Source organism: Podarcis muralis, chromosome 12 (assembly GCF_964188315.1).
Source record: "Podarcis muralis chromosome 12, rPodMur119.hap1.1, whole genome shotgun sequence".
Classification (NCBI taxonomy): Eukaryota; Metazoa; Chordata; class Lepidosauria; order Squamata; family Lacertidae; genus Podarcis; species Podarcis muralis.
The window spans coordinates 15,518,072-15,531,065 of record NC_135666.1 but is presented as its reverse complement, the minus strand read 5'-3'; the positions used below and the strand labels follow the sequence as shown (position 1 = coordinate 15,531,065).

The following is a 12,994-nucleotide window of genomic DNA, read 5'->3' as shown; positions in this document are numbered from 1 at the left end:
GTTACAGACGCTTCGGGTTGCGGAACGGGTTACTTCTGGGTTTTGGCACATGTGCAGAAGCGCTAAATCACACTTTGTGCATGCGCAGAAGCGCCAAATCGCAACCCGCACGTGCGCAGACGCAGCACTGTGGGTTGCGGACGCTGCGGGTTGCGAATGTGCTTTCTGCACAGATCACGTTTGCAACCCAAGCGTCCACTGTACATGGATGTTGATCGATAAGAAAGTCAAATGCAACTTTTTCGCTTGTGTAAAGATAAAGAAAGGAGTTTTATAATGAAGACTCTGCTTTCCTTCAACAGAGAGAATCTTGCCAGTGACATGTACCTTATATCTCAGATGGACAGTGATCAGTATGTGCCAATAATGACAGTAGCAAACCTTGATCACGTCAAGAAGCTGAGTACTGATATGGATTTGATTGTTGAAGTGCTGCGATGTAAGTAATTGACAAAGCACCTATTTTTGACTTGAAGATGAATAGTGAGTTTTTGTTCTGTGAGGTGCATAGCATTAGGGGAGGGTTGAAGCCAGCGGGTAAGTGCAACATTTAGAAAACTGTACTTAAATGACAATAAACCTGTAATAGCAGTAAATTCATGCTTGCAGCGAGAGACCTGCCATTTAATCTTCTGTTTTATACAATAGATTTATTGGAGAATGCCCCTCTGTCAAACTGCTCGACTTGGGTATCCTAATGATACTGCTGAGGCTTTCTGCATTGTTGCAGTTAAATGTATATTCAGTATGTAGCTTGTTTAGCGTCAGCCACTACAGGCTTTTCTAAGTGGAAGTTCTCCAAGGTTGGTTTCAAAAGATACCTAACAGGTTTCTGCTCCAGCACACCATTTGCAGTTTTTTTTTTAGCAGTTTACTAATTAAACCTGCCAAACGTAATTTTTTTTGTATCATGGCTAAAGTATTTGAAAGTAATTACCACTGGTGTGAGGCAGTTTGGAATCTGATAAGTGAAGCGCTTGATTGTCACTCCTGATGATTTGTTTAGTGTAGTACCAAAGAGTAGTATTGGAATGTACACTCTTTCATTTCAAAGTGGGGGAAAGGGCAATACAAGGTGGACTTTCTAACAGAATAAGACTGGTAGGAGTGGGTTCCCCCCTCTGAAAGGCTTCACTAAGAGGTGTGGTGAACACTCCAGGATCTTTCCCAAAGTAAGTTGTTTGCCTGGGAGACTTGACAGGCATGTTCCACGTTTGTACACATTTATTTACAAACTGGAGATGAATAAGGTAACAGATCTTACTCTAGTCCTACAAAACTGCAGTGTGTGCAAAACAAAGCCTTGCTTAACTGGTTGAATTCAAAGTAACTGTGTTGTATGTGTCTTCCCCTAGCATTGCCTTTAGTCCAAGTGGACGAGAAGGGTGAAAAAGTCAGGCCAAACCAGAATCGCTGCATTGTGATTTTACGTGAAGTACCTGAATCTACTCCAATTGAAGTAAGTTCCATATACAGCAGTCAAACAATTCGCAACATGCTTTAAAAAAATCCCACCCACCCTATACCTTTGCCATGGTGCTAGGTGGCTACAGCTTTAATTGTGATTCTCTCTCTTGGCGATCACTTGTGGCCAAGTAAGCTTTTCTTCCATATAATATTTTCCAAGTTAGATTTACTTCCATATAATTGTGCATTCATGATATCACTCACAACTTTATAAAGCGTACAAGGAAAACAATGCCACACTCAACCAATAACTAAATACCTGTTTAAAAGAAAATATTGAATTGCCGCTGAGATGCCATTTATACCTTGTCAGAAAGAGGTTTCTGGAGCCTTTTAGACAGCGAGGGCCTCTCTACATGCTTCCACCATAAAGTTAAGGCTGCTCCTGGAAGACAGATTCCAAATCAATAAATGTAGAGCAGTGGGCAACATTTTGAGTGAGGTGTTCTAACTCCCTCATTGACAGCAGAAGAGATCAAGGAGGTTGAGTCAATGCTCTTTGAAGAGAAAGAGATGTTTTAAGAAATCAAAAAAGTAATATTGGTGTTCATGCAGAGTGATATTAACAGGAAAACACAATTTCCTGAGTCATAAAGTTTGACTTAGGAACGTCAATCAAGGGTGTATCTGCTGTTAACCTGTTAACTGAAGGTTAACACGGTATGTCTTTGTATTTACAGTTCAGTGAGTAGTATCTGAACTGTACTGGAATAGACCCAATTGAAATCAATGGACTTTAAATTAGTGATAGGTGTGACTTAGTCAGGTGCCACTCTGAAATTGTTTAGGCACCAACATCAAACCTTTAGGTGGCAGCCTTTGCATAGTTGAAAAGAAATCAGGTCCCTGGAATGATGGGACAGTGTCAGTACCCTGCTCCATAGCCCTTTCTTGTTGAAATTAAGGATAGTCAGTGATATTTTTGTGCCTGGGTGCTTTTTGCCATCAGTTCTAATGAGGCCTTTACTTGCTTGGTCCTAAATGAACCTTCTGTTGTACTTGTCAGTGAACCCTCTTTCCCACCAATCTTTCCTTAGGAGGTCGAAGCACTCTTCAAGGGAGATAACTTGCCTAGGTTCATCAACTGTGAGTTTGCCTATAATGACAACTGGTTTATTACATTTGAGTCGGAAGCAGATGCACAGCAGGTAAGCTCTCGCTTTTTTGTTGCACATATTTAGTTTGTGTCAATTATCGGTTTTGTTGGAGATTAATTACTGTGACACTCTTGACTGAGGTGGTGTGAACAGACCTCCACAAACAAAGTTGGTCCATAATACAATGTTCATGTCAGAAATGGCAGGAAGACATCATATAGTTGCACAGAACAGCAGCCTTCATAATTCAGAGAAATTCATTGTTGTCTAGTCATGGTTTCCATAATTAAGTCTAGAATACATGTACTTCTTGGAAATTTTAAATCCTACTAAAAGGAGTGATTCAGCCAACTGCTGTTGTGATTACGATAAGTCTTAAATTGTGCCTTTCTTGTCTGGGCTGCTCTCAAAAGCTGGTTTAGACCCTAGAGTGGAATTTTTGAAATGGAGTAAGTAGCTTCCTGCTCCCATATTTCCTGTGATTTTAGTACCACATATGATCATTGCCAAGCAGGGTTAAAATGAAACTTGATAATGCCTCTGACCATATGCTGAGGACCTGTCTGTAATCCAGTATAAACCTGAATTGGACCCAAGTATTCTTAAATAGGGAAGAACTGATATTGTTTGAGTTAATATCTGTGTGTGCATAATGATATACTTTTTCTTGTTAACTTGCTATATCTGCTGCCTTTCACACAAACCTATTTTTCACTCTTAAAGGCTTATAGATACCTTAGAGAAGAAGTGAAAACCTTCCAAGGAAAACCAATTAAGGTAAATACGTTTTGTTTTTAGTGTTCACTGAAATACTTCTGAGAGTGGTCGTCTTTCTCTTAGGCTGATTCCTCTAAGATCATGCTCTTCTGTCTTCTAGGCAAGAATAAAAGCAAAGGCTATAGCTATAAACACATTTTTGCCAAAGAATGGATACAGACCTCTGGACATGAACATCTACACACAGCGTTATACAACATCATTTTACATACCTCCAGTATACAGCCCCCAACAGCAGTTTCCACTGTACAGCTTAATTGCCCCACAGACGTGGTCAACAACACATAGCTATCTTGATCCATCACTGGTAAGCACTTCAGAATCGTTCCTTTGTTGCTTTTTAAATGTTCATGCTGTTACTTAGTCTTGAATATAATCGGGGCATACTAGATTCAGTTTATAGCTCCATAATAACTGGTGTACTTCCTGAATCTGTTTTACGTACTCTTACTTCTCAACCCATATATGAGCATTACACCATGTTCCTCATTTTTAGATTATTTTGTAGCAGCAAGTCGGAGTAGCTAAAGACAATGAGAAAGAAGGCCTCTTGGATCTTTTTAATTCTGTTAAATCCCCTTCAGTGTAAATTGAAGTGATGATATGAACTAAGGACTTGATTATTTATCCTCATAATCTTAAGACCAGGTGTTACGCTCAAGCTACATATTAAGTAAAATTGCATGGCAGAATCATCCTTGCATTTCAGACTTCCAAACTACGTGCAGTGCTTAAGAGGTTTTGACCTCAGCCTCTCCCTTACATGCTAACTTTCTGCAGACACTAAATGTTTTTTTATGTAAAGGAGCAATTGATTTGAGACAGCCTGCCCCATGGCAGTTGACTGTACACCCAGAATACATAGGTCTTACGAGGAAGTATGCTTCATTCTCCTTCCTTTTTGCAATCCAGTGTCCCCAGGCACACGTTGAATATTCTCCATGCAAAAGGAAGATGGGTAATTTGGAAGAGAAAATTGGTTGAGACACAGGACTGGGCTGTTTCTGATCATAACCTCACTTCTGATGAGTACTTCAGATAGTTTCCTTGGAATTCATGAAAACTGTCCAGAATACCCATATTTTTTGAGAAGCCATCGCATAAGCATAACACTTGGGTCAGAGATAAAAGGCAAAAACTTAAAATAGAAATGTTAAGTATGTCTTTTTGAATGCCAGTTGCTGGGAATCACAAGTTGGGGGTGGGATGCACTCAGATCAGGCTTTCAGGTCTCCAAATGCTTCTGGTAACCTCTAGGTTAGATTACTGCAACACATTGTACATGGGGCTGCCTCTGAAGACAGTTCGGAAACTTAAGCTGGTGCAGAATCCTGTGGCCAGGTTGCCTACCAGAGCAAGACAGTTTGAGCATATTGCAACAATCCTGGCCCAACTGCACTAGCTGCCAATTATTTTCTGGGTCCAATCCAAAGTGCTGGTTTTGACCTATGAAGCCTTAAACAGCTCAGGGCCACAATTATGTCAAGGACTGCAAACCTGGACCTTGCAATCATCACCTGGGACCCCTTTTTTCATGCGCCCCCTCCATAAGAGGCCCAGAGGATGGCAACACAAGAGCGGGCCTTTTCTGTGGTGGCTCCCCATCTGTAGGATGTTCTCCTCAGGGAGGCTCACCTGGTGCCTTCATTACATATATTTAGGTGCCCGGCAAAAACATTACTCCATAACCAGACCATTTAAATGTGTGTTTGGCAGGGTGATTATTGCTTTGCTTTTGTTCTATTTAGTATTTTGTGTTCTCATTTTGTATTTTTATGTTGCGAACCACCCTGTGATCTTCTGAGGAAGAACAGCACACTAAATAAATTAACTAACTGAAGTGGTTCACGACTGTGAGGACTGGATCCTGGTCTAGCTGGGCTATACACCTGAGCCAGCGAGTGCTGATCTTAATGTAAAAATCAGTCCTGTGAGGTCATTTCAAGAACTCTTGAGAGTCTCTTAAATCTACAGCTGTGTAACTTGCAGTACTTCTGTTCCATAGGTAACACCGTTTCCCAATACTGGATTTATCAATGGTTTTACATCTCCTACTTTCAAGCCTACTACTTCTCCACTGACTTCACTCAGGCAGTATACACCTAGAAGCAGGCAAGTTCTGGAAATAAGTTTTCATCTTTTGCTCTGTTAAGTTATATCTGTTGTGGGAATTGCTGGAATGGCATTTGCCAGGAGTATGTATCACTTTGGGATGTTCACTTCTCTTGAATACTATGGCCTGTCCTCACTTTATAATTATATAAAGAACCATTCCAGTGGTGCCTCTGGTTACAAACTTAATTCGTTCTGGAGGTCCGTTCTTAACCTGAAACTGTTCTTAACCTGAGGCACCACTTTAGCTAATGGGGCCTACCACGCCACCTGCGCACAATTTCTGTTCTCATCCTGAGGTAAAGTTCTTAACCTGAGGTACTACTTCCGGGTTAGCAGAGTCTGTAACCCGAGGTGTTTGTAACCCGAGGTACCACTGTAATTGGTTTTTTATTTTAAAAAAAACCCAGACCTTAATTACAACCCTGGGTTATGTTAATGTTACAGTAGCAATTTGAACAATTGATTAAGGGAAGTGGCCTACGTGACCTCCCCAAATGGAAATCTATGCTGCTAGGAGGAATAATAATTTTACAAGAATTGCAGGCATTGTGTCTTCATGAAGTGCTGTGGTCACAGATCTCAATGTGATGCGACAGGCTTCTTCTAAAAGAGACATTGTTGGCTTCTAGAGCCAGAAGAACTGAACTACATGTATGTGAAGCAGTGGGAGGAGAGGGGATGATGGCTGGGAGGAGAATAGAGTCAGTGTTGGAGCTGCAAGGTATTTAATATCCCCAAGGGCAGGTACATATAGAATGACCACTCTCTCTTGACTGTGGTTAAAAGATGGGAACGGACCATAAAATCACATACAGTGGTACCTCGGGTTAAGACCTTAATTCGTTCTGGAGGTCCGTTCTTAACCTGAAACTGTTCTTAACCTGAAGCACCACTTTAGCTAATGGGGCCTCCCGCTGCGCCGCCAGAGCACGATTTCTGTTCTCATCCTGAAGCAAAGTTCTTAACCCGAGGACTATTTCTGGGTTAGTGGACTCTGTAACCTGAAGCGTCTGTAACCCAAGGTACCACTTTACCTCTACCCCAGAGTAAATTCCACCCTCCCGTCTTATCCGCTGGTTCAGGCTAACCAGACAGAGAGTTAACCACTGTTAAGATTGATGCCAAGATCTCCATCGTGGTTAAGGTGGGCGGAGCGCACATTCTCATGATGGAAGCCATTGCATCTACAGAAGAACCAGGCCTTTCCATATAAATAGACTTTGTAGAAGTAAATGTATCTTCTTTGTAGAAGATCGATTTTGAGAAGAAGACAATTGTTACAATTTGTCCTGATAAAATTACAGACCTTTGTCATGTTATGTAATAAAGTTTCCTTTGATTGCTCTAAAAGATCACGCCACATTTTCCCATGAGTGTTGGGTGGATTCCCGCCACAGCTTGAACAATTTATGTATTCGGTAAACATTTGCCTTATGCTATAAAAGGAATAGCCTTTAGAAAGTTCTTCAGCGCGGTTCTGGAAGTTGTCTGCAGATTTTGCACGATGGTTTAAATTATATCTTTTGTTTCTGCCCCAGAAATCCCAGCAAATCACATCTACGGCATACAATACCCAGTGCGGACAGAGGGCCAGGACTTTTAGAGAGCCCTACAATATTCAATTTTTCTGCTGACCGCTTAATCAACGGTGTCAGGAGCCCGCAAGCAAGGCAACCAGGGCAAAACAGGACACGGATGCAAAGTACGACAAGTTATACCAAGCGCGAAGTGGGCAGTGGGCGAGTCGAGCCTGCTGCTTTAGACTCATCCCCAAGCTTAGGTAGAGGCAGGTGAGTACTGGAACATTTATTAAGCACTTTTGTTGACTAAGTGCTGCTCAGAGCTCCATTAAATCATGTGTTTCCACCATGTGGGAGTAATGAAAAGTGGATGATGAAACCCCAGGCGAGGAGGGAGAGTGAATTGCGGGGAAAGAGAAAAGAACATAACTTTTAAAAGCATTTTTTTAAAGGGTTTTTGTATAAATGAGATGCTGGGAAAGAAATTCCACAGATGAGGTGCGTCTAAGAAAACGGGCGTGCAAGAACTGAGAAGATGCTTACTAACAAAAAGATTAGAATCTGTATTGACACAAAAAATTGGCAGACTGAAGTGAGTGGGAAGATTTCTGATGGCTACATAAAGAGGACTGCAACAGTTTGGAATGCTTCTAGGGCAATGAGTCCAAGAGAGGGAAATAATTGCTTGTAGAAAGAGGCATTAACATGGTGACAAGTCGAAGTGAAGAAGTACCGAACTAAAAAAAGAAACATCTGGTTGGGAAAGTGTTTTGGTGTTAAACTAGGGTCCATATCAAAATATGGCAAACCATATTCACTCTAATAAATTATTTCTGTTGCTTTAGTTGTTATATAACTATTTCCAATTTGGAAGTTGCCATTTTCTTACTTATTTATCCTGGCTGCCTTCGGTTATGGAGTCCAAGACACTGCTCATGTGGCTCCCATGCAGGTACTGGTTAGGCTGAGACCTGCTTAGTTCTACCAAGGTGGTGATCTCATTGGCCTTCAGACCTTGCCCTGGGATCCTAGAACCTTTGTTGCTTGGTGCTCTGTGATTTGACAGGGAGAAATTGTGTTCAGAATGAAGACCGCAAGCTGGCTGCATCTGGTCTTTTCAGGAACACAAATACTTTATTTGGTGGGGGTCAGTTGATATTGCACGGGCTAGGGACAAGAATTTTAAACTCAGTAAGGAAGATCAGCCAGGGAAGAACTGGAGGGCACAGAAAACATCTTAATAATCTGCCAAACATTCCTTTTGGTTTCTAAGCCTTCAACAGAGCTTTCTCTGCCAGAGTTGTGAAACTGGAAATGTGGGGGGTGGGGGTGTTTTTGTAAGAGATGTTTTTTAGGAAGCCCAATTCCTTGCCAGAAATTTATTTCTGTGCTGCTTGAATGGTCTGAATAGGCATGGCTTTCTGTGTGTGCCATCATTGCAATGTAAATGCTTATTGGACCTTGCACTTCATTAGCATTGATATGCGGTGGTTTTCAACTTTTCCTCTTGTTTGTTTCCAATAGTAGTGCTCTGGACACCTTTTTATTTTACTGCAAATCTGTGAGATATTACACGTACACATGCACAGATAATTCAATTTTTGTCATTCTTCCCCTAACCCGTCATCTGAGTGCTAAGAGCAGATTGATAGATTTCATAAGCCTTTGTAGGTATCTGTTGTCAAGCTACTGTCTTACAGTCTAGCCCTTGTGCCTGGTGTTACTGTGCTAGTTCTTATTTGACACTGCAGACTCTTATTCTATGAATGCAGTCATTTGTTGCTACCATTTGTGATACCAAAACTGCAGAGAGAAATGGAATCGAATGGAGTGGCTGGAACCCTGAGCAGAACTCAGCACTTCAGTCTTTTTTGTCCTTTATAAAAATCTATTACTAATCAGCCTTATGCTCATTGCCTTTATTTGTTACTTAGAAAACATAAGGGAATTGTGAGACAATTGCTTACAAAGGATTTAGGTCTCCTGTAAACTTGCAAGAAACCCCAAATTCCTAGTGCTGTAGATATTTATACAGGTACCAAGCCATGGTATGGATAGTAGAACAACGTAGCTTGCCTTGAACAAGGAGTGCTAACATTATGCAAGAGAACGAAAGCAACTGCATGATTTCCACGACCATAGTGTCTCATACCAAATGTAAACGAACTGTGAAAAAGACACTATGAATAAAAAATGGAGACGTTATTTGTACTTTTCCTTGTTTATATGTTTGTTTTGTAACACAAGGAAATCTTGAATAAAAACTTCTTTTTTACAAATAACAGGAGCAAGAGCACCATGTACTTGGCTGTGGTATAGTCAGCCCTTAATCATTTGAGACAAAGGCACCGAAAGACATGGGAAAAAATAGTGGTGGGGAATTTTTTAGTTTGTTTATATTCCCTCCTTTTCCCCTGATGGGGCTCCCCAGGCAACTTTCAGATAAAAGCAAACCGAAAAAAGCTAACTGCCATTATCCCAGAATGTATTATTTATCAACATATTTTTCATTGACAAAAATTGGAAAATGAAGCGGTAATGCAATCTTTGCAGCTTAATAGTTGAAATGCAGGTTATTTAATGTGTGTCAGGATTTGATTGCATTCTCTGAAGAACAAGAAGGCTATACAGGTGAATGACTTCTATCAGCTTCCTATACTTTAAAGTTCTAGCCAGAGAATAATGGCAGCACCTGTACTTTGGAACTCCCTGCCACTTGAGATCAAGCAGGCGCCTTCACTGTACTCTTTTTTTGCGCCTGCTAGAAACATTCTTGTTTAAACAAGCCAACTAGATGCTTAGAAAGTTGAGGTAACTTTAATCTGTTTTAGTATTTTTAACTTTGCATATTTCAAAGTAGCGGCTGTGAATTTTTTCTCAACCTTCTTGTTTTATCTGTTTGTAAACCGCTTTGAGCTTGTTGTTTTTTTACAATCAAGTGGTGTAGAAATTTTAGGAATTATATAAATAAATAATATTCAGGTGAAGGTTACAAAGACTCAAGCTTGCAGCACACCACAAGTACTGGAATTCCATTCCAAAACCAGAATCTGCCAGTTAGAAAGCATGCTGGGAAAACTAATTGCTTGCATTACCTTTACCTACTTAGCATCCCCTTGCTTTTATGAATAGGCAGGGTTAATTAAATAATCTGACGTGGAGGAAGTTACATTGATGCAGCTGGGGAATTAAGGTGACATACAACATTATTCCACCTCCCTCCCAAAAGATCATATCCTCCCAGCAACTCTGTGAGGTTGATAGGCCAAGAGATAAGTGTCTGGACCCAAGGTCATGTAGTGAGCTTCTTACCAGAGATGCATAGAGCAAAAGTTTCTTATTACATTGATTTTTCTGCTTCCAGGAAAAACTCGTATGGCTATCGAAAGAAGAGAGAAGACAAGTTTACGGTGAGTTTGTTATGCCTGCAAATATCATGAATGACATAGTAATACGTGAAATGATTGACATGATATAATTACTAAAGAATAAAATACAGTCAGTAGCTCCTGAGGGTCGTGAGGTGAATACCAAGGCTGGAGCAGAGTCATTTTTTTTATCGGGGTTACTGAAAAGCAGGTTTGGCTAAAATGATCCTCACCCACCCGTCCACTATTTCTCCTCCCAGCCAGAGACTAGTCTGCTTTCATTGGAAGGAGAAAATCCCCATAACAATATGGATATTAGATCTGCTTCTTTGTGAAGTTAAGGTCATGCAGATCCTCTTTGATCCCCATTTCCCCCAACCCTTGTCTCCTCTTGGTTGCTTTTCCCCTCCCAATTCTTACTCTCCACAATTCCAAGCCATTTTCCTCCTCTTTTGTGGTGGCATCTTTTACACCGCGAGGGGTGTTTTGTGCATTGAGATGTGCCCCCCCCCCTTTCTGTGTAGTTCCTCCCCAAATGACTGCATCTGGTTGATGACCAGCTTCCTTTAAAACTTTCTCCACGTGTGCAATGGTAGAAACAGCCTTTTAAATGAAGTATGAGACCTGCAGGTTCTCCCGTTAAGTCTGCCATCATTTTCAATTTGCCTGTAGCAAACCAACTGGGGCCATGATCAAGTGAATTTGGTCTCTGTGGAAACATGTTTCCATGTGTATAGCTGACGTGTCCCTTTAGGTAAAGGTAAAGGGACCCCTGACAATTAGGTCTAGTCGTGACTGACTCTGGGGTTGCGGCGCTCATCTCGCTTTATTGGCCGAGGGAGCCGGTGTAAAGTTTGCGGGTCATGTGGCCAGCATGACTAAGCCGCTTCTGGCGAACCAGAAGAGCGCACAGAAATGCCATTTACCTTCCCACCGGAGCGGTACCTATTTATCTACTTGCACTTTGACGTGCTTTCGAACTGCTAGGTTGGCAGGAGCAGGGACAGAGCAACGGGAGCTCGCCCCGTCGTGGGGATTTGAACCGCCGACCTTCTGATCGGCAAGTCCTAGGCTCTGTGGTTTAACCCACAGCGCCACCCGCGTCCCTTACACACCTCATATTTCACAAGTGCTTGAACATGAGTAGTTCACATGTGGTCATCTGGATCCTGGCCTGGGTCTATGTCTTCATGTATTTTAGTCCCTTAAAATGGTTTTTGAAACTATACAGATGGTTCACAAAGAACTCCTTTCATTTTTGTGGATAGAAATGATAATCTGTATGACTTTGGAGAATATTGGGACATAGATGCATATAGCAGGTGTGGCAATAGTTTTTGTTGTTAAAAAAGCACAAGTAGATGACTAATGTTAAGATGTTTTTAAAAGTTCATAGTCTTTCAGTGAAGCCTAACATTTCTTACCCGGCACTTTTTTCTGTTGCAGAGAGGACAAACGCAGTCTCCACCACCACCAAAGCCTCCATCCCCAAGTTTTGAATTGGGACTGTCCAGTTTCCCTCCATTGCCTGGAGCTGCTGGGAATCTAAAGACTGAAGACTTGTTTGAAAACAGACTATCAAATGTGATAGTAGGAGGAACATCGAAAGAAAGAGTGAGTATGCAGCTGAACTGGGGAGGGGATTGCAAATGAGGGCACCCTCCCCCTATCAATTGCCTTTTTTCTCCTTTGGGAAGCCTGCCTTGTGCTGTGAATCGATCTGCGACACTTGTGAAACATTTGCCAGAAAAGAGTTAATGCTAGGTTGCAAATTCATCTGAAGCGGGGCTGGCTTTTTAAATTGGATTTCAGTAAACTGATGTAGCTGAGTAACAGACAGATTTCTTAAACAAACCTACATCTGCTTGTGGAACTGGTCCAAAGAGGTTTGTATCAGTGGCCAGATGGACTTGGCAGTGACACAGAATGCTTAGTATCATAGATACGTAGAGTTGGGAGGGACCCTGAGGGTCAGCTAGTCCACCTCCCTGCAATACAGGAATCTCAACACATGGTCCCCCATCCAATTTGAAACCACACTGGACTCTGCTTAGCTTTGCAAATCTGCCAGCAGTTTTATTGCTGCAGCACCCTCTTATTGATGATCAAAGAAAATCTGCAAGGAAAATGGTGCTGTTTCAAGATATGGTTGTCCTTGCCCAGATGCAAAGCTTATAACAACCATCTGTAAAGGTGCCACCTTCTACTTAATAAGATGAATAGTCAATCTTGCCTTAGTTTTAATACCTGAATAGACTTCTGAACGGTTTAGAAGCAGAAAAGCCAACTACACAAACATACATGCAGAATTAAAGTACAGTACTATCATCACTGACAAGGAGCTCTCCAGAGTGTTTGGTCAAAGGTTCTCTTGGACCTCTAGTGAGAGATGGCATGAACGCGAGACCTTTTCACTTGTTGCAGAAGTGACACCTGGCACAAAAAAGTAGCAGTGTGGGATTTTCCTGTTTGCGGTGCCAGCCAGTCATGCCCTCTTACAGCATGCTCTATTCCATAACACACACACCCCAGATATTTTGAAACCCCGAACCCTTCCCTCCCTCCACTGTAAACCTTGGAGATCCCTCAGTCTCTGCTCCCTCTTGTTCATTCTGCCTGCATAAGGATCCACACTCAGAGAAATGAATTT

General features: G+C 41.6%; 1 protein-coding gene across 2 annotated transcripts in view; it reads left to right on the top strand.

Annotated features, from left to right (window-relative positions):
• The window catches only part of LARP4B (La ribonucleoprotein 4B), a 57,826-nt gene that overhangs the window by 38,029 nt on the left and 6,803 nt on the right, over positions 1 to 12,994 (top strand). For both annotated transcript variants that reach the window (XM_077936763.1, XM_028750138.2), the window contains 9 exons: positions 303 to 439; positions 1,356 to 1,459; positions 2,505 to 2,615; positions 3,288 to 3,341; positions 3,442 to 3,648; positions 5,347 to 5,453; positions 6,995 to 7,246; positions 10,341 to 10,386; positions 11,791 to 11,958. In XM_077936763.1, coding sequence (XP_077792889.1) covers positions 303 to 439; positions 1,356 to 1,459; positions 2,505 to 2,615; positions 3,288 to 3,341; positions 3,442 to 3,648; positions 5,347 to 5,453; positions 6,995 to 7,246; positions 10,341 to 10,386; positions 11,791 to 11,958 — 1,186 coding nt within the window. The remainder of the gene's footprint in view (positions 1 to 302; positions 440 to 1,355; positions 1,460 to 2,504; positions 2,616 to 3,287; positions 3,342 to 3,441; positions 3,649 to 5,346; positions 5,454 to 6,994; positions 7,247 to 10,340; positions 10,387 to 11,790; positions 11,959 to 12,994) is intronic.